This window comes from Pogoniulus pusillus, chromosome 18 (assembly GCF_015220805.1).
Source record: "Pogoniulus pusillus isolate bPogPus1 chromosome 18, bPogPus1.pri, whole genome shotgun sequence".
Classification (NCBI taxonomy): domain Eukaryota; kingdom Metazoa; phylum Chordata; class Aves; order Piciformes; family Lybiidae; genus Pogoniulus; species Pogoniulus pusillus.
Genome location: NC_087281.1, coordinates 6,271,883 through 6,293,160, shown reverse-complemented (window position 1 = coordinate 6,293,160; position 21,278 = coordinate 6,271,883). Strand labels below are relative to the sequence as shown.

The 21,278-nt window shown below is 39.8% G+C and overlaps 1 protein-coding gene across 1 annotated transcript; it reads right to left on the bottom strand.

Annotated features, from left to right (window-relative positions):
* Positions 1-2,507: 2,507 nt before the first annotated feature.
* TAB2 (TGF-beta activated kinase 1 (MAP3K7) binding protein 2) lies at positions 2,508-20,255 on the bottom strand. Its single transcript, XM_064158285.1, has 6 exons — positions 20,071-20,255; positions 13,241-14,753; positions 7,348-7,508; positions 6,401-6,494; positions 5,042-5,122; positions 2,508-4,565 (listed from the first exon to the last, which is right to left on the bottom strand). Exons 1-6 carry the CDS (start codon positions 20,170-20,172, stop codon positions 4,420-4,422), a joined length of 2,097 nt encoding a protein of 698 aa, XP_064014355.1. The 5' UTR covers positions 20,173-20,255; the 3' UTR covers positions 2,508-4,419.
* Positions 20,256-21,278: the final 1,023 nt, after the last annotated feature.

Genomic DNA, 21,278 nt, shown 5'->3' with positions numbered 1-21,278 from the left:
CACAGACTTGCAATTTTTAATGTTTTTTTTAAACCTAAGCAGAGCAGCAGCCAAACTGTACTGGCATGGTGTGAACACAGTCTCACCTCCTGAGAACCCCAAGACTTGGGGAAATGAGAAGACAGCTAGAGAAAAGGTATGCACCCCAAACGCTTTCACAATTGCAAGGGAATTAAGAACAAACACAGCAAAAATGGGAAAGGTCATACTGCTAAATGTGGAATAGCTAGACAAGGACTCAGGCAATTTCCTCCAGACCACCACACAAACCTGGGACATGGCATCAAACCGCATGCAGCCTTCAAACTGGGTGCCAGGTAGCAGCATCCAACATCCTCCCACGACAGTAATTTTAATCTGCAGACTTTGTCTCTCAGCAAGTGCTTCTTGCAGACAGAGAAGACACCTTATGATACATATAACCACACTCCTGGGCAACAGAAGAGAGCTCTGCTGACTGGAAAGTGCAGATGACAAACGTGTTTCTCATTCATCTAGAAAGCTAGCAAGGCGAAGTCAGCTCCCCACAGCTGACACAACACAGCAGCCCTCTCACCAACTCTTCATCTAGGTTTCACTGCCTGCATTTCTAAAGCTATCCCAATTATGAAGCTTGAGCAGGTGATGGAATGTTTCACATATTCATGCAACATAAGCTCTAAAGGCCTGTCTTGGGCTAGGGTGGATCCCTCCACCAGTGAACTCGCTACAACAGAGATTTTTGGAAAGTCAGGAAAAATGAAATTGCATTTCTTATAGTTTAAACTTAACAGTGTAAGGAGAACAAACTACTACAGAAATATAACAACCTTGCAGAAGGTGGGGAAGAGGTCAAGCGGTAGCAAAGCAGTGGCAGGGGAAGACAGCAGCGAGCACAGCAGAAGTAGCAAGGGGAAGGTCCAAGCTGTGCTTCCAGACATTAAAGCTCTTGCTGCTCCAATGAAATCACACTAACTTCTCCGTTGCTGCCATTATATGGCCTAGCTCTACAATGTTCACCTCTCCACTCAGAGCTTCCACTGCTAAGTTTCTCTGTTCCAATGTTTTTGTATGTCTGAGCTAGAAGTCTAGCTCAGCCGCAAAGCCAGGAATTGCACTTCTCTCTTCCTGCTCAAGAGTAAAATCATCTCTTTGCTTTGTTGGGTTCGTTTGGGTTTGTTTATAATAACAACAATATCTGACAAAGACAGTATGGAAATGCAGTCATAAACCATCACCTCAGATCACAGAATGAGTGGAAGGGCCCTCTGGACATCATCTAGTCTGACTGCTCTGCTAAAGTAGGTTTGCCTAGATCAGGCTGCACAGGCATGCATCCAGGTGGGCAAACTACTCATGTTCACAACACAAAGTTTAGCCTTACTGCAACTTTTGTCCTATTTATGTTCTACAAGGAAACCAACTCAGCAGTGAAAGCTACACCTACCTCACGTTTCAACACTTAAACCCTTGAAACCCTCCCCTTTAAAAACATACAATAGTGACATGCCAATAGACTGGTATTGCTTTACAGAAGAGCTAATGATACAGATGACCTGAAACACAGGAAGAATGTAAAATCCCTGAAGGTGAAGATCAGTGGAGCAGGTGACACTGGAGATGTAATTTCTCTTGTCTCTCTATTCCAGGATCAGATACATTCTCATACTGATGTGTTGATGGTTTCACATAGCTAACTGTAGCTAGGATGCAAATACAAATTTTCTTCCTTTAGAAAATAAATGCTCAAATGTGAGAGGCAGCTCGATTACACATAAGATAGAAGGAGCAAAATTCCATTCTACCTTTTTCCCCAAACATGTTTTTTCTGCCCCATGATTGATTTGAGTTTGCTTGCTTTTCAGCTACAGCAGCCCTCCTCACATACAGTAGATTAAGGCATTCCAGTTGCTCATTCTGTGTTAAGCAATGTTTTTTTGCTGGATCTTTAGTCCATCTGTTTATAGATGCCTCCACATTGGCTTCTATATGGCATCACTATACCTCAAGAAAGCCCAGCCTCACACAGCAGATGTCTGCCTTGACAGGGTCCAAAGGTATGTCCAGGAGGAGTCCACAACTCATAACACTCTAATAAACACAGCACTAAAATACAGTTTAACCATATTAATCCTTAAACTAACTCTATATTAGCAGTGCCCCAAGGATAGCATCAATCACCTTGAACAAAGCGACCACTTATTTTGAATTAAAAATACAATTTTAAGATCATCAACCCTTAGAGCACAAAGGTAAAAGGTCCTGTGAGTAGCTTATTACTTTGAGTGAGTTCTTTGGTCAGGACACAACCTTGTCAGTGCAGCTTTATACAATACACTCTTTACACTCACTGAATTAGAATGAAATAGAACAACACACAGAGAAAGACAAGCTTCAGCAACACAAAGGCTTAAACAAAATCTCTACTCGTAAGAAATCAGCCTACTTTTAATGTTGTTAATGCTTGTCCTTGAGTATTCTGTTGCTCCACAGGATGGAAAAAGCAAACAAGTCACAAAACCAAACAATTAGAATACTTTTTTTTTTTTTAATTTTTATAAATAACTTATCTGTTACAAAGGCAGTTTACCCAGCTAAAATCACAAAACCATCAACTCAAGATATCCAAATTAGGTTTTATTAATAAACAGGTAAAAACTGATTTGTCAATCTTCACATAGAACTGCAGATGAAGCTAAAAAACAAGGCCTCATTTTATAAACAAAACGCATTGGATGCAAGTGCTTTGGGTTGGGTCTACTGCCTAATTACCTGGGATTGGCATTTTCCTCCCACCTTAAAAAAAAATGATGCAAAGCCTTCAAAACAAAGGCCTCTGTGCATTCACATAGATCACTTGTAAAACTCCTAACAAAAGTGTCCACTGGCAAACGTTTACAGTGGGTGACAGTCAACTTTGTCTCTTGCTACATTGTTAGCACTCCCTCCAGACTCACACTAAGTGCTGCTACATTATTCTTTGCGTGCCATTTTTCATGCATACTGTACTGGAATCCCATTTTCTTGATCTTGGTTACATACATCCCCGAGCATGTGAGATTTTTCCTTTAAAAAAAAAAACATAGATCATCAAAACAAAGAGATGCTTGAGGTTGCTTCAGTGTTCAAGTCTGTTTGATTTATCTTTTCCAGCCTTTATTTCAGTTGTCCTAAATGCTGCTATCCTTGTTTCCTATAAATATGAGACTTCACCGCAAAGTCAGGTTTAGAAACTGGCTGCCAAAACAGGAAAGCATTTAAAGTCCTTGAACAAAGCTGTACGATGCTGCTGCTGTTGATTTTGGCACTGTATGTACTTCCCCAACGAATCTCTCTTCAGGAGTCTGCAAGACACCCAGCAGATGAAGCAAGTTTAAATCGGATGCTGATCTGTTGGTGGGTTGAAAGTTCCTTAGTATAAAGTCTCCTCACGCCAGACAAAACGCTACTTTGTGTCACCCACCGTAAAACTCAGTGTACAGAGTGAACTATATGCATAACTCAACCTTTCCTGCATTTTTACCACGCTGCATCTGCAGGTCTTCACAGATCATCAGCATTTACAAGAGCAATGTACAGAACGAGCAGAGGAAAGCTATTTTGTGCATAGTTTCTTATTAATGCTCTTATTTTAAGGCACTGCTTCTTTCAGATAAAAGCTTAAAAAAAGGGGGGGACATGATCGTGCTTAAATCACTTAAAAGGGAAAAAAAAAGTTAACAAAAAGACTATTACTCTATACATACAGAAGTACAAGAAAATAATAAAGGTGAAGAAAAGAAATCAAGCAGGCTCTAGAGCTATGTACAGTAGGAAAAGCTTTGGGGTATTTCACTGTGTGTATTGTACAGACAACGCATGCAGTTTTTCCTTTTCATCCTTAGATGTGATTGTATTGATTTCTGGCTTCACAGAGATGTTTTCAGGGAAGACAAGGCAAAAAAAAAAGTACCACTGATTTGTAAGGGTCTTCCCTTTAATGAAGGCACTGTGTGGCAGCAAACAGTTTAAACAGTTAAACCTTTTTTCCTTTCAGCTCTCCTATGTGCATGTAGTGTTTCACCAAAAAACGCTAGCACTCTATTCCTTTGCCCTGTCAAAATTCAGTAGTGACTCTGGGGCAGAGAAGAGGATGGGCAACACCCGAGCACTGACCACGGGGTGTGTTACTGGTAATACTGTACATGGTTTAGGCAGCTGGCAACTGAGTCTTCCAGCAGATTACCTTTCAGCCGATCAGTTTCAACCGCCTGTGACACAACACTGAGGTATTACTAGCTCTGTGGGCTGACATTTAACATGAGCAAAATGCCACCTTGTCACACCTTCCATTTTACAAAATCCTATGCATAAATGCCTTTTTTTTTTTTTTGCCCTGCAACGACTGGACAGTTCCTGGTACATTTGCTATGGTTATCAAAAGGAAATGGGCCTGCTGGCTCAGAAATGCCTGGGCATTTCACACTGTTCACAGCGATTTAAGGCTGGGTGATTTAAAAAAGTACAGGCAGTACAACTCCACTGAGCTCCCTCATCTTCATCTGTGTCTGGAACAGTCTTTGGTGCTTTCACAATGGACCTCTGATCTGCGACATAAAAGAGATAAGATAAATAGTTACTAATCAAGAACAGCATGGAAAGAATTTTCAGATGGGTTTTTTTCAGTATCTGAGAACTATCTTGCTCGTCTGAGAACAGCACAGTTATTGCAAGTGACAGAGGCAGCTTTTTACCACCCCTTTGACTACAGCTGGATTTCAAGTCAGCCAAATGGCACAAGGTGAAACTACAAAAAGCAAATTTCCCATCCCTTCCTTCTGCTTGCTTCTCTTGTGCTCTCAGTTTATATTTAATATACTCCTCTTTCCTTAAAGAACGAATGGAGGAGAAACAAGAGCAAGCAGAAGGCAACTTACTGCCAGTACAAATAAAATGTAAGGTTTGCATGCTTTTGAAGTAATCTATTTTATAATTAACATTTAAACTAGATTCACAGAATAGAGCTTGGTATCAGATACAAACCAGATATTAGTATTAAATCCAAATTCTACCAGTACAGTACCTTTGGGTTTTGGTGGCACTGGACCAAGAAATCCAATATTGTCGTAAAAATTGTGGATAGCGCTGGGATTAAAATGTGGTCCTAAAAGGAAATTCAAGTGCAGCAGTTAAAAAAAAAACCAAAGCAAACACCTTGGGCAGGAAGACATACAGTTTGGGGGGGGTAGTAATTCTGAAACACACCATTATTGAATTATTGTCTGCTCTATTAAGGTGTCAATGGAGACCCAAGTGAGATATTTGTCATGTTGACAGTACACTTGAAGAAACTGTCCAAAATGTGCAATATAAAGGTCAATTCAAGACCAAACTTCTGATAATTTTTCTGCCACTCCTAAATATTGACAACATATTAGTAGTAAATTCTACCTGAGATTTTTTTTTTTCCTAAATTGTAACCTTGGTGAAAAATGTGCTCTCTACTACCCAGTATATTACAAAGGCTTAGTCTAATACTTAGAGGAATGCCTAACCCCTATTTACTATAATAAACAGAAGGAAAATTATATGCAATTGGAATAGTCAAGGTTTAAAGTTTTAGTACACTTGTCTCCTTTTCTCCTTATCTGAATGAGACCTCCCATGGCTCATGACCAATCTAACTGTTCTTTGCTGCTTGAAATGGAAAGCATTAGTCTGTTGCCTCACACTACTTCAGTTCTCCCTTCCCATGCCTCTCCTTCACATCGGCTGTAGCCAGCTTTTCCAGGAGTGCAACATTTTTTTCTTGGCTAGCAAGCAGGATCATCTCTGCTAATACAGAGCCAGAACATAGTTAAGTCACAAGGACAAGGAAGCAGGAGAAGAGATGGACCTCTTGTTGGCAGCTCTTGAATTGGCTCAGCTGTCTCATACTTTCACCCTCATTACCAAAGGCTCTGTCTCTGCAGACTAAGAAAGTGGAAAGAGGAGAGCACATTTGAAATTACAAATGTACTTTTTATTTTCTGACTTGAGAGGCTAAATAAAAGACAGAAGAAGTGGAAGACAAGACAGAGATGGACACATATGTATGACTGCATTATTCAGAAAAAAAATTCTTCCTTCTTTGACCTTAACCAGATTTCCCCCCACTAGCATTTATTAAATAAATGGCATCCCAACTTCCTCATTTTTGAGGAAACAAAAAAAGCCAAGTATGAGATAGGAAAAACTGTGGGATTAGGAAAACCAAAAGCACCAGGCTTAGAAGACAGTTACTTTCATGTAATTAGTTTGTTTTCAGCCAAACTAACAGGATGATTTTGCAAATCATGTGTATGCCCACAATTTATAATACAGATGCTTTTGATACATGCAGACAGTGGAAACTGCAAACCATCAATATTTAGAGTTGCTGAGGTTCTAAGACATACCATACCTCTTGCTTGAAAAAGATCAATCTCTTTGGTTAGGCAATCTATGTCTATCTGCAGCTGTCTGTTACAACTTCTTAACTGTTGCATTTCTTCCAGCTGAAAAAATAAATCTGCCTGTTAGACTAAATTTTACCATTTGACCATCAGTTGCCATTCACACATATGTAGACAGCATTTAATTATTTCAGATGAGAAGATAAAGTAATTTACCCTTTTCTTTTAACCCAAGCATAATCTACAAAAAGGATTAGTCCTACTGAACTCCTCTCTCTCCTTCAACTTCAGAGCTGAGTGAACAACTCCAGACTGTGGCCAGGACACAGGAGGAAGTTCTTCACAGAGAGAGTGATTTCCCATTGGAATGGGCTGCCCAGGGAGGTGGTGGAGGCACCGTCCCTGGAGGTCTTCAAGAAAAGCCTGGATGAGGCACTCGGTGCCATGGTCTAGTTGACTGGCTAGGGCTGGGTGCTAGGTTGGACTGGATGATCTTGGAGGTCTCTTCCAACCTGGTTGATTCTATGATTCTATGACACGGTGAATGGTCCACCAGATCAGTGGCTGACCTGGCACTGAAAACTGGTTTGTTGCATTATTAATTTTCTTGATTGGTATATTCATGGAGACTGAAAAATACTTTGTCTGGGAAGTGCTATAAATTGTAGTGTGAAATACAAGTGATTATGATTTTAATCATCTGGAAGGACTACCAGGTCAAACCTTTCGTCACTGCCTTTAAAAGCAACACTTCGCAAAGCAATTACAGAAGCTAAAGGTCACGGTTAAATAATGCATATTTGTTTTTTACTCTGAACTACACTGCTCACCAGTTGAATTCTAGCTCTACTGCCTGTCACTAGTCTATTGTCAATATAGGAGTAACTGCTCCTTAAAATCACTGTGACAGATCACACTTGTGGTTTAGATTTATAACCTACATGTTTCAACTTACTGATGGAATTTGGGAAACAGAATTCGATCTTTTCAGGCGCCTTCGCGTTAGATTGTTCTCCATTTCATTGACCTCTGATTTTAGTTTGTCCAACTTTTTCTTTTGAATCTCAAGTTCTCGCTGAAGTCGCTCCATCCTGGCCTTCTGGTGTACCAGTAAAGCTGCAATATATAAAGTGCCATTTTATCTACGTCTATCATATTGTCCTGTGAAGGATAATAAAGACCAAAGTTTGGATTCTCTGGGGAAAATACAGACAAAAACATTGCTACAGGTTGCTTTTCCATTCTCAAGAAAACACCTACCATAGAAGAGAAAAGCTTTTTGAAAACAGCACCAATTAATTACAGACACCAACAAATTACTATGAGAAAGTCAGACAATGCAACAGGTAACCACGCTCAATTTAGTTGTGATTTGCAAAAACACCTTTCAAGAACCCAACCACTCTACAGGAATTACTACCAGAAATCAAACAAAAAATGTTTCCTTGTATTGTATTTAGCCCAACCATTGTAAACCAGGTAGCACAAAGAGGATTTCAGAGAGATGGCTGCAACACAGAGCGCTACATATATGCTAGACAAGCATCAAGCCTTTTATTTTTGTTGCTGTTTGGATTGGAATATAATCCAGTGTTCTTGTCATAGCAGAAGACACCAGATGAAGCCAATACAGAAAATACTACCAGCAATACCACTGGCAAACACCACTTTATGTAGTATAAATAAATGTGTGTGTGTATATATATATATACATATATGAATTCTGTATCTTTACCATGAGGCTGGATTGTAAACCATTTTATCCCTAAACTATAGCACAGAACATTAACTCATCTTATTTCTGAGGAGAGACCAAGGGAGCTGGGTCTCCTTAATTTGGACAGGAGAAGACAGAGGGGTGACTTCATTAATCTTTATAAATGTGTAAAGGGTGAGTGGCAAAAGGATGGAGCCAGGCTCTGCTTGGTGGTGCTCAATGACAGAACAAGGGGCAATGAGTGGAAGTTGAGGCATAGGAAATTACATGTAAACATGAGGAAGTTTTTTTCCCCTGTGAAGGTGAGAGCACACTGGAACAGGCTGCCCAAGGGGGTTGCGGAGTTTGCCTCTCTGGAGATATTCAAGACCTGCCTGGATGCATTCCTGTGTGATCTGCTGTAGGTGACCCTGCTCTGCAGGGGGGCTGGACCAGAGATGATCTTTTGAGGTCCCTCCCAGCCTCTAACATTCTAAGATTCTGATTTTTAACACTGATCACCATTAGGTACGTGAAACCTCATCTAGAAATGATGAAGCCAGCACTTAAACCACAGCTTTTTAACGCCATAAAGAATGTAAGAAGCAGAAGACAATCAGATTCATACGATTCAAAGAACATAAGCATTAAAGGTAGGTATACTATCAAATATCACCACAAGTAGATACCACTGCTCAAAGCAAAAACCACCTTCTATAAAAATGAATATAATTTTGTTAACTAAACCAAATAATTTCAACTTCTGCACATCCATCCACCCATCCAATTCTTAATGGTCTTTTTGATATTCCTGTGCTTTCCTCTTAAGCAGGCAACACAGGCAGGCCCAATTTTACTCTACACAGACTAACCTGGAGTATAAGCCAGAAAGCCCCAGGCTTTTACTTACTTATTCATACATCCTTATAAAGAAGTTATTTACTGTAACCATCCTGGCAAAAGTCATACAAAGACTGCTCCTTGGCTCATTGTTACTGTACCACAAACAGAAGAGATTTCATGTTCAGCTTCTCAAACATGTGCAAACAGTACCACTCATACTCATTTTTTTCCAGCATGTTCTTATTCTGCAGACTGGTAAGAACAGTGCACTTCAATGGCTAGCGTAAGACGCTGCTGCCTCTGACAAACTGCTTATTTTCCACAGCAACACTGCAAATCACTACAATTAGAGGGAGCATAAAAGACTGGAGCATGAAAGCTCACTTTTGTTTTCCTAGAGACCTACTTAAACAGTTCCTGAATATACTTGTAAATGTATGCATTTGAATCTGGAATTTAACCAATTATTGCTTTAGAGCATTTTTTATGATTATCTTTTCCAACCAAAAAGCTAAACTAGAGGTACAACAATTTTACCTTACTCTACAGGTCTATGAGTTCCTGAATTTTGTTAAGTCTGTCAGAGAGAGGAAAGGGGAATAATGGCAACACAATTACTCTGTGGCAGCAGGTTTGTGAAATGCCCTCATGTTTATGCACATTTAAAAAAACTGCAATTGAAGCTGCACAGAATTCAACATTTAGCATCCAATTTTAAGAGTTTGCATTGATTTCTTTGTTGCTGTTCCCCCTTAGTCTTGTCATTTGATTTTTAAAGAGTGCCACTCAGAGTGGGGCCTGATACCCAGAGCCAAATAAAAGGAATGCCCAGGATTTTAAGGAATTTGTTTCCTGAAGCTTTTTTTTTTCTTTAATTGTAAAAACCTTTAAGAAATTAAAGCAAGAACTGTGCCAAATGGCAAGAATCTAAATTAGCTTATCAATTAACATATTTATATTAAAAACACAGTATAAGAATTGCTAAGTAAATGTACATCCACATCCACAGCTATAGTTGGTACCAAAGATTAACTCTTAATTAGGTGTAGCATCCCCTCCCCAAGTTAAAAAATAAAACAAACAATAAGACAGTAAAAATCCAAGTGGTACTGAACTAAGGAACTTGGGGTCTCTAGTAGAAAAACATCAAACTCAAGATTTTATTATGAAATCACATCTTTTCTTCATAGGATGCCTGCCCATTGTACAGATGGAAAGCTGTACACACAATGAGGAGCTACTAAATAGCCTAGCCTCAGTGGTGCAACATGACTGCAAGCATAGTGAGCATACATTACAAAAACATTTTTGAGGCATAGGAGGGTCCATGTCAACCCAAGGAAGATTTTTTTTCACTGTGAGGGTGACAGACACGGGAACCAGCTGCCCAGGGAGGTTGTGGAGTCTCCCTCTCTGGAGATATTCAAGAACCATCTGGATGTGTTCCAGCGTGATGCTGCTCTGGCAGGGGGGCTGGACCAGATGATCTTTCAAGGTCCCTTCCAGCCCCTGACACTCTATGATTTCTAAGTACAGAATTTTCAGTTTCTAATAGGACTTAACTATTTTCCATCCATAAGACACTTTAGTATAAAGTAAATTATGTATTTAAACCTCAAGTAATGACTTCCTATTAATAAAACTAATTATAAACTGAAATCAGTTAACCAATAGAAACTGATACTCTTGCACACAACCTCTTTTGGCTATTCTCTTGGCCAGGCACCTATCATTACTTTTCTCCTCACAGTATTATTAACTCCTAGCGACTCCAGTAGTGGATGAGCGTTCTCACTATTTCCACAAGTCCAGAGTATCTCAAACTGGGAATTGCAAAAAACAGTAACTATCAATTAGGAACCACTTCTGAAAAGCCTGGTGACAGTGAGTTTCGTAGCATCATCTTAGAGATACAATCTAACATTCCAGGGTAACTGCATTTATTTTCGTCTGAGCAGTACCCTGTTCCTTTTCACATTATATAACCTCCAGTTCTGGCAGCAAACAAGACAGATCTGTGGTAGTTTTCTACTACCCACTGCAACTTACTTGGGAGGAAAACCAGAGATCTAATCACAGAAAAAGACTAGAGTGCCTACACACACTGTAACTTAAGCCAGTCTTCTCAGGTGTCAGGCAGCAGCACTTGTAGATACACATCTGTTCTCTTGGGTTAGCCTATGTACATGAACGTACTGGAACAAAGTAAAGGAAATCTCCTTTGACACCAAAGCAACTCCACCTTCCACATTCCTTCTACCCCAAGCCAGTTTCAGTTTTCCTTGCCAAGATGAGGAGCATTCTGCGTAGAAATGGAAAAAGCTGATGAAAACACATTTTTCTCTAATCACGGCTGGAGAAGCTACTCATCTGTTCTGGCTAAAATGGAAATGTAGTACCTTCATATGCAAGGCTTTTCTGTGGACTGGATAAGTTATTAAGCAGCTTAGAACATGGCCTCCCAACAGAAAGCATCAACTCACTCAAATACCTTTTAGAGGTGTGGGGCTTTTTCCCCATTGCACACTAAGACTCCAGTTTAGAAGCAATAATTAGGACTTCCAAATATAAATACCATACAGATTTACTGCACACTTACTATTTAACAAAAAAACATTAAATGCTGCACTTGCTGCAGCAGAAGTGGAACCAAACACTTCTCTATGTGAAGAAGTCCAGAAGCATGAGTGTGTTTTATATGAACTAGTGAAGGATACAAAAGTGTATCATTCTACATCCTATAAAGCTGCAGCAACCACACTATTTACCTACACTTCATTTAAAAACAGCACCTATGTCTTGGCTTCAGAAACAACTGAGATGCACAGCCAGTCAACACATGAGCTTCAAGCTGAATAGCAGGAGCCTTGAGCCTGCCTCAAGTTGACTTGATGAAACTAGGTGCTGATACCCACAGCCTGTAAAGACTGTGCAGGAAGGTAGCTTACAGAAGCCATTGCTACCGGCAGTTCTGATGAAGAACTAAACCTGGTAGAAGTCAGTACCAAAAGAAAGGCAGAACAGCAAAAAGTGACACACTTAACCAACAAGTACCTGAAGTGCAGGACACTGGGGAAGCAATTTCATGATCTGGAAGAGTTTCCAGCATGTAAGCACAAGATTTTGACCACTTAATTTCTGGGTATCTAGCCTTCTAGGACTAAAACAGCCAGCCAAGTCTCCCTTCAGAATAAGCAAAGGGAATACCACTTCTGGAGGGCAATTTGTTTACTGATGAATCACTTTCTGAAGTTTAATTCTTTCCTGATTGCAGAAGACAGTCTAAGATGGTCATTTTGGTTTTGACACCTAACCTTTAGACACTTGAGTCAGGGTGGATTATCCCTTCACTAAAGATACAAATACAAGCAGAACTAGTGCACAAGCTAGAATTAGTTTTTAAATTACTTCATTACTATAGTACTCCAGACACACCCCAGGCTTCAAGTCCTGAAGTCCCAGTCATGGAACAAGTCAATTTTTGATGCTCAACTGTTTGCTAAGTCCAAAGAGGAACAATGACATCAGAAATTGTTTTGACAACCTATTCTGAATACTACTTAAAAACTCTAAGCACAATTCAGCACCTTTATATGAGAAGTCCAGAGGAGGATTAAGAAACCACTGAGCTGGTAACAAACGCATGCAAACCCAGGAAAACAGAAGAAAAAAACTAACAGGTTGGGCTGCTGTATCACACATATTACATTTTACCCTCCCACTACAACTGATACTAAAATAGGCTTCTTTGGTGCAGTGTTCCTTCTCACACTTTACAACCTAAGTAAAAATCAAGACTTTAAGCGTTTTTGCCATCAGGCACACATTAAGAAGCATGGAAGCAATGCTTCACCCCACTGATTGTTCTTGAAGTCTGCATCTCCTCTTCTTAAAATTTTGGATAAAAAAGAACAAAAGGGAGCATTATCCAACAAAAACAGTAGGTAAGCTGATTCAAAATCCTCTCAGTAGTCTCCTAACTTTAAACTGTTAGGACAAATTGAACCAGCTTAGATAAACGTTTCTTTCAGAGTAACATAAATATCACAGTGCTATGACGTCACTTCATAAAACAGATAACATATCTAGTTAGGACAAACAGAGGAATTATCTCCAAGTATTCCATTAAATGTTTTCACCATAAAAAGAGATCTATGATTTCCTTAGACAGCTTTTTTTTTTATTATTTAGGAAATTCTCACGAATGCTGAGGTTGAAGATAAGGTATTAACATCACAAAGGTTATCAAATGTAAAAATGAACTGACAACCTGGCTGAAATCTCTACTACTTATATTAAGAATTATTACCTTGCGTGTAGGCAGCATCATCAGATCCCATACTCAATTTCCGTGCATCACTGATCCTATCCACATGTGCTAAAACAGGGTCAGTGAGATGCTGGATACCCTCTGGTTCAGCATAGTGATCAGGAAGGTTTAGGAGGTTTGTAGGTTCAAATGTTGGGGATACTACTCCTGGGGAAACTGCAGGGGGCTTATTTGGAGAAACTGTAATTTTAAAAGTATATTTTGTGTTAGGCTGCGTAACCACCACTCGAGGAGAGGTTGCAGTGGTGCTGTTGCCCACTGCTCGACTTTTGGGTGGATGGTGATGAATAAATGCAGGACCCATGCTTACTTGACCAGACATATTCCTAGAAGTGGCAGATACTCCAGGATTTGTCGATATGAAAAGCGTGGGCTGGTTCCGCACAACTTGGTCATCTCCTGTTGCGGCATTTGCTGAAATGTAGACCTTGGGCTGACCACGAGTGATCACTTCATCGGTATTTGGAGGACTGGCCGATATGTAAACAGTGGGTTGACTTCTACTTAATGTCTGGCTGTTGAGGGAGGAGGGAGTAGTGGAGGTGCGAGGGCCAGATGAACGCAACTTAGAAGAACTGCTTCTTTGTGGTGGTTCAAGTTTGATTTCAATTTGGTTTTTGCGAGGTCCTGTGGATATATTCTGAATGTTGTATTGGCTATGAGCAGAGGATTGTGAGCTACCGGATGAATGAATCATAGGTGCCTGCGGAGTAGTAGGAGAACTGATAGGCATATAGACATGAGAAGTTTGGTGGCCTTGTTGATTTGACTGTGTTGAGTGTTGTGATGAGGTATGTGGCGTAGTACTGGATGTTGGAAGAGTAGTCCAGGGACTTGGCTGCGAAGGCTGGTAGACTTGCTGAGGATGTATGGGATTAAACTGAGATGCCCAGCCTGGCTGCTGCTGTGTCTGTCGAGCAGGACCACTAGGAGTTGTGATGTAAGGTCTAATATAGATAGAATTTCCCTGTGGACTGTTAAGGACAGGAGGAGGTACACCATGTATGTGCAAAGATGTAGGAGTATTGCGACCAGGTTGAATATTTGGGGCTAAAGTTACCATAATGGGGTTGAATCTGGGTGTTTGTTGAGACAAGTTAGATACTCCTTTGCTGCCTAGGTGAAATCCAAGATGTTGCCCTGGATTAGAAGTACTAACTGCATTAGCCATCCCAAAGACATTAAATCCTTGTGGAACCTGTGCAGGTGCTGTCTGTGGCTCCTGTTGAAACAGTTCATTGTTGGACTGACTGGTTTGAAGGTGTCCATCACTAACGCTGTGAGCTAGAGTCCTACTTCCATTCATTCTACTTCCATCTCTTCCATGGTGATACACATTCTGTGACTGCAAATCCAAATTAAGAGATGTCATGTGATTTCGTAGTCCAGGAATCCCAGAATCATCCGAAAAACTTAGGTCTCCCTCACCGTAGAGATACTTTGTGCTCTCCTGAGAGAGAACTGCACAACAGGCATCCAAATTATTGTTATTCTATAAAAGACAGATGAAAACGTAACATTACTGATACAATACCATCACAGTTGAGATAAACATGCATCTAATTATCACTGAAAAATTAACAATGTAGCATCAAAACTAAATCATTTGGGGGCTGGGGCAGTTGGCTAGCAGGGCTACTACACAGGCACAAGGGGCACATGTGTGAAGCTTACTATTTTGAGAACAGTGACTCAGGCACTGGTACCAAGAGTAGGGAGTCTGCATTGCTGCTGAAGCAATGATAGGGAGATCTTGGACCTTGACAAGATAACACCATACAGTATAACACACACTGGGTGAGTAGTTTTGCTACTCATTCTCAATTTCAGAACCATCCTCAGCAGTGACCAAGTCTCTGGTTTAAGGGGAAAGTGACTGAAGTAATGAATTCACAGCACCTGAATATTACTGGTTAATAATTTAAAACCAAACACTTCAATACTCACTATGCATTACCTCCTGCTGAAAACGGAAAGTAAATCTTACAAAGAGAATACACATGCCAATTGAAGGAGTTGCACATGACTTTAGAGGAAATGTAAAAATTCACATTACTCTTTTGCAAGATAAAACTATTAATGGAAAACCCAGAAGATATTTGTATTTTCATTTTAAACCATTGCTTGCAAAGCTTTTAAATACTGACATCTGTGCAAAGTTACTTTATAAAATTTTTAAGAGGATGACTTAAAAGAAAACCCCAAACCTAGCTGATTTTCTTTTAAAGAACATTTCAGAAGCAAACTGCTAATTCTGCATGTTTAGTAATAATGTACTCTGATCTTCCCAATTCAGTTTCCTAATGATTTTCAGAAAAGAATGAACATGACTCAGTGACTTAGTTTCTTAATACTGTGCCCTGTCCCAATCTTTTCTCCCACACCCTCCTACCCCCGTCCCATCAAAAACCCCCAAACAAACAAAACCCCAGAGGACCATATGTTGAAGGTCCAGGTGCTGTTAAGCCTAAATAGATGACAAACTCATTCATCACATAGTAACTAGTAAGAATGCATATGATCAAGAACTGTGTATGTCAAGTAGTCAATTAGTCAAAGAATAATGCAAGCAAGAAAGCAAATTAAATTGATCCATGCTCCATGCTTTGTATCAATCGATTTCTGTTAAACTAGCAGACAGCAGTTCTCATCCTTCAATCAAACAAGGTCATAGTGTGTTGTGCAAAAACCAATGTTTCATATAATTTTTTTTATCTGTAAGGTAGACACAAAGTAAAAGGTAAGAGACACAGAAATAGGAGAGTGACACTTGGCTAAACTCAACCCACAAAACCAAAATGACATGTTCATACAGGCCAGATGCAGTTCTGAATTCTTAGCAAAGTCCCTCAAAAAAACCCATCCAGAAAACTTTCAGAAATCACAGGATTTGCTAAAGACTGCCTGACTTGGGATCTCTGTGTGAGGGGTGCTGCAGAAAAAGCTTGAGATATGAAAATGGGTCAAATTGATGGTATGCACATTGGCTCTAGTTTGGAATAAGAACCAGAGGACAAAGTAATCAAATTATGTTGGTAGTCAAGAAAAGAATCACACATGGACAAAACAGTGGTAAGACAAGATAAAAACAACAACCTTGTATTTGCTACAAATGAGAAAAGGGAGACAGAAAAAGGCAAATAGATGGGATACCAGACAAAAGCAAGCTAGAAAAATCTTCACACAAAGCGAATTAAAATTAGTAACAGAAAGGCCAAAAATCCAGAACAAAAAAGGAATAGGGCAAGCTTGCAAGGTCCTTAAAATCCACTGTGAATGCGTTTCTTCGGAGTTCTGCTTTTTGTGGACTTGGTTGCTTTTCTGTGTGTGTTTTAAGACTGCACCCAAATTTCAGAGATGTCAATTAGCAAATTGGAGAACTCAAAAGAGGAAGCGGGGGTGCATGGAATCCCTGGCATCTTCTGGCTGGCAGAGTTTCGATTCTTCTAGCTCTTTATACACCACAGAACTGGCTAACGGCAGAACTATGCATATTCCAGAACATAACACCCCTCGTCTTAGCTATGCTCATGACCCAGCTGAGTTTAACATGTTGGCACCCTGAAAGAGAAGGGCAGAGGGAAAGAAGAAAAAAAAAAGAAGGGAGGGAAGAAAGTTGGAGGGAAATGATGAAGCAAGAAGAGGCAAGCAAGATAACTTGAGGAACAGGTAGTTCCAAGAATGCTCCAAACAAAAAAGAACAAAAGGAGAATGATGTCCAGACTGGGGATGCTGCTGTGACTCCTTTAAATGAGAAGAGCTGAATGCTCTTACAAAGAATGGAGGGATGCAAAACTTTTCAACAGCTCAGTGCTGTCAGCCCCACAAAGCAATAAAACTTTTTACTCCCTAGATTATGCAGATTTAAATTTCATCACATTAGATGTTTGGTGGTCCTCTGTTTTTAGTACACTAGAAATTGCTTAGACATTCCAACAGTGAGCTGTTCAACCCAAGACATTCACGTTCAGCTTATTCTTAAGTTGTTCACTATAAACATATGATGCTATAGAACTTCTTTCAAAATAGAAGCTGGAAGTGTTTGGGTAAAAAAATATTCTAAAAGAGGAGGACCGAATTAGCTGTATAGTCTTCCTGCCCAATATGCAGTGATCTTAAGAATCATTTCTTGTTATAAAAACTTCTTGTCAACATCATTATGAACTACATAATTCTTAACCTCTTCTGGGTTCTCTCTTGGGAAATCTTACACTTCCTGGTTTAAAAACAACTTCACCCCAACACAATGCTTGTATATCAAGTATTGTGTGGGCAAGGTGAATGCACCATTTCCTGTAACACCCCTGTCTTTGACCCAGACCATAGTTACCAGTTATTGGAAACTCCTTCCACTATGCTCAGCTGTAAAAAGGCAGAACTCAGGAATCAGATGCTGTTCCAGCAACATTACAAACACATACAGAAGTATTCTCAAATGTTTCCAGGCTTCACCACTGGTCCAAGTAAACTTGTTGGTTTAAAGAGCAACCGGAATGATGAAATCAAAACCCTGAGTAGCAAGAACTTAACTGAATCAGAGAAACCAGATCTCATGAAATTTCAAAACACCCACCAACGTGACAGGATTTTGTTGGTGAGCTGTAGAAGCTCTCAGTTAACAACAGGCAGCTTCCTAGTGTAGTAAATTCATGTAATATTGCCCATATGGAACATTAATTATATTAGGAATTTTTGAAAAATATCTTAAGAAAATTGACCCAAAAAAACTTCCCCATAAAATCTAAGCCTTTCTCCCATATCTAGAATTATGGGATGTAGAGTAGTGTTTTTTCTTCAGTCATGAAGACTGTTGCTTCTCTCCAGCCAAGCACTAGCTTTTAAAATTTACCAATAATTACATTCAAGAGGTGATTACTGATGCATGCACTCTGTCAAGTTCATTGACCTAGCTCTACAAGCAGTTCTCCTGTGTGAGGAGCAAAACTGCACTAGTAGTATAAGAACTAAATTAGACCTACAGAGTGCTAATAACAGAAGGCAGTGCACACACTGGACAACACCTACATGCAATCTATAATCTGGTTTGGTTTACTCTTCAACTAAATAAAGGAATGGGGCAAGCTCATAGCTTCAAAAGACCTGAGCAGAATTTTGCCCTCTTGCAAATCAAAACCAGTCATCTAAACAAACTGCACTTTTCACAGACTACTCTTAGTAAGAGAGTCACCACAAAGTCTTGAAAATAGGAACATTGATCTATAATCTGGTTTGGTTTACTCTTCAACTAAATAAAGGAATGGGGAAAGCTCATAGCTTCAAAAGACCTGAGCAGAATTTTGCCCTCTTGCAAATCAAAACCAGTCATCTAAATAAACTGCACTTTTCACAGACTACTCTTAGTAAGAGAGTCACCACAAAGTCTTGAAAATAGGAACACTGATACAGTCACAGTTCTACCTGCCAATAGTACGAGCATTATTTGCAAGCATGTGTGTGTGATGAAATACACATATTTAAGTATGTATCTATGCTATAAATAAAAATACATATGAAAAGCAGCACAAACAATTACAAGGATGCTGAATCATAACCACATATATTCTAGCCATAATCCAGAGACAGACAGTTTCTGGGAACTCATGACCCATCTTTTTTCCAATCAAGTTATGCATACTGATGATCAGTATGAATATTCACACCATGCTCTAAAATTATCCAGAGTACTCAAAGGTTGAGTACCTTAGATAATGAAAAAAAACCCAATCAGTACGGATGTTTTGAGATCACTGGAAAACAAAGCAAGCATGTTTAAGCCTCAAAGTTAAAGTCTATCAGCATTTGCTACCTCTAGGCATTCAGGTGTCCCTATGTGACACTTTGGATGAGCATATTAATCTATGTAACTAATGTGATGTTAAACAGCAGAAGTTGATATGCAATAAGGTCACAGAAGTATTCTGATAGTGACAGTACAGAATATAGATAGCTGGAGGTAGAAGTTGGTGATATGGTAGCCTATAGCCTTAGCACTAACTGCAGTTCCCATAAAAAATGCTTCTGAGCCCAACAGAAATCCATAGTTTTGCAGCATGGACTCCAAAGCTACAACATCCCCCAAGCTAAGCCTATGAGGCAGTCAAAACCTTGGGAAGCACTGAGCAGAAGCATACCCACTTGGTTCTAACATGGTGGATGCTATGTTACAAGACTTAGGCTCAAACAGTGAGCTTAGGTGTGCCTGTATTACACTCCCAGACACTCTGCTACAGCAGGTAAGTAGGGACACCAAAAACAGCTCTGCAGGCCAAGGTTGCTGGGAGTTAAAAGTAGGGAGGGCAACCACTATCTTGAAATGTGATCAAGACCAGGTAGCAACACTGTTTCAGAACTGAGCCTAACACTCAAAGCACAACACTCCCTGCCTCTCCTGCCCACCCCCAACAACAAACTGACCTAAAAACATAAATAAAAACCCCCATACCATAGCAGCTTATTTGAGTACAGATTTATAGCACAGCTTTAAAATGTCACTACTGAACTCAAGCTGGCCTTACACCTTTACTTTTGCCACAGTTAGTTTTGGCTCTTGAGGTGGCCAAGAGGCATGAGCATACTGATTGTAGAGCCAGTAGCCTCCAGACACACACTGATTTACAGGTTGAGTTACCTTGGTCCACCCCTGATTAGACATGGAATTTAACACTTTGCTTGCTGTGCAACACAGAGGAATTGGTTGTGTGTATTTGTCTCACTCAAAGAAAACATATCTGCTTTCAAAGGTGACAGCCATACATAACACTTAAAATAAGCAACAGTGCTAACTTGTACATCATTAACAGAACACTGACCTGTAACATGCATCTGGATACAACACCTTCAGGTACCTCAGGAAACTTCTGTCGCAGGTCATGTAAAACCTGAATATCAATTTGCTGGCTTCCTTGGGCCATTCGTATATTGCCTGGTCAGGACTGTTTTTCAACAGGCAGTTTTAGGCCTTAGTAAAGGGAGTACTCATCTCTTCTGTCCCAGCATTTTCTGGAAGAGGAAGGAAAGCCTTAAGACACTGAAGCAGGCACTTATGATGTAACAAAATGCAAGGAAAAACAATCCCCCAAAACCCACACAAACCCCTTCTAAAATTATGAACTGTAAGTCTGTATTTTATGTCACTGCTTTCCCACATGACATCTTTGGCTAATCGTCCTTCACACACCTGACCCTGAAAATGGATATTTACAGACACACCTTTATCTATTATGGTTTAAGAACAGCATTTGTTACTTAAAATGTAAACAAAACCCCACAACAGAAACAGGAATATTACACTCATTCCACTTTTGACTGTATCTATATTATCATTGCTATAATTTACTATGAGGATATTGTGGCTAGAATGCAGTGTTTCTAGGTGTCAGGATTTCCTGGCAATAGTCTATTTAACAACTATACCTCAGAAATATTCTGAAAGGACGACTAGAAGGAAATAATTCTGTAACCACTCAAGTTTCTTAAATTAATTCTCCTTCTGTTTTGAAGGAAATTATGAATAGTTATGAGTAAGATATCACAGTTACCCAACTGAGGCACGCAGAGAAATCATCTGTCCTGGTCATATGATAACCACAGGCTTTTACCAAGAAGAATTTGCACCAATTACATTTGGAAGAACACATCTATGTCTTTAGTGGAATGCTATTGCTCTCATATGAACTAATAGTACAAATAAAGGACTACTTGGGGTTTTCATAAACCACAGCAGTCAACTCCAGCGTTCATTTACCTCTTCAGTTCAGAAATCTTATTTGAACATCACTACCAACTTATGCACTTTCTCTTCTCCTCCTCTACATGCCTTTTTATTTTTCCCTTTGCCTTTCTCAACATGCACTGTTACCCCACCTGCTGACTCATGGCAACCTGCAGCACAAAACTGCTTCCACCACCACAAGACACCTGTACCTGCTCTTCCCTGAATCCCCTCAACCTGGATTCTCACCCAACAATCACGCTGGCTTTGTAAGTGAGCCTGTGTGCCTGTGTTACTATCCTTCTG

Excerpts from the sequence above, each read along its gene's own strand:
- TAB2 (XM_064158285.1), bottom strand. The coding sequence starts at position 20,172 with ATGGCCCAAGGAAGCCAGCAAATTGATATTCAGGTTTTACATGACCTG. Across the intron at positions 14,754-20,070 it reads TATCCAGATGCATGTTACAG|AATAACAATAATTTGGATGC; the intron begins GTCAGTGTTCTG and ends TGTCTTTTATAG. Across the intron at positions 5,123-6,400 it reads TGATCTTTTTCAAGCAAGAG|GACCACATTTTAATCCCAGC; the intron begins GTATGGTATGTC and ends ATTTCCTTTTAG.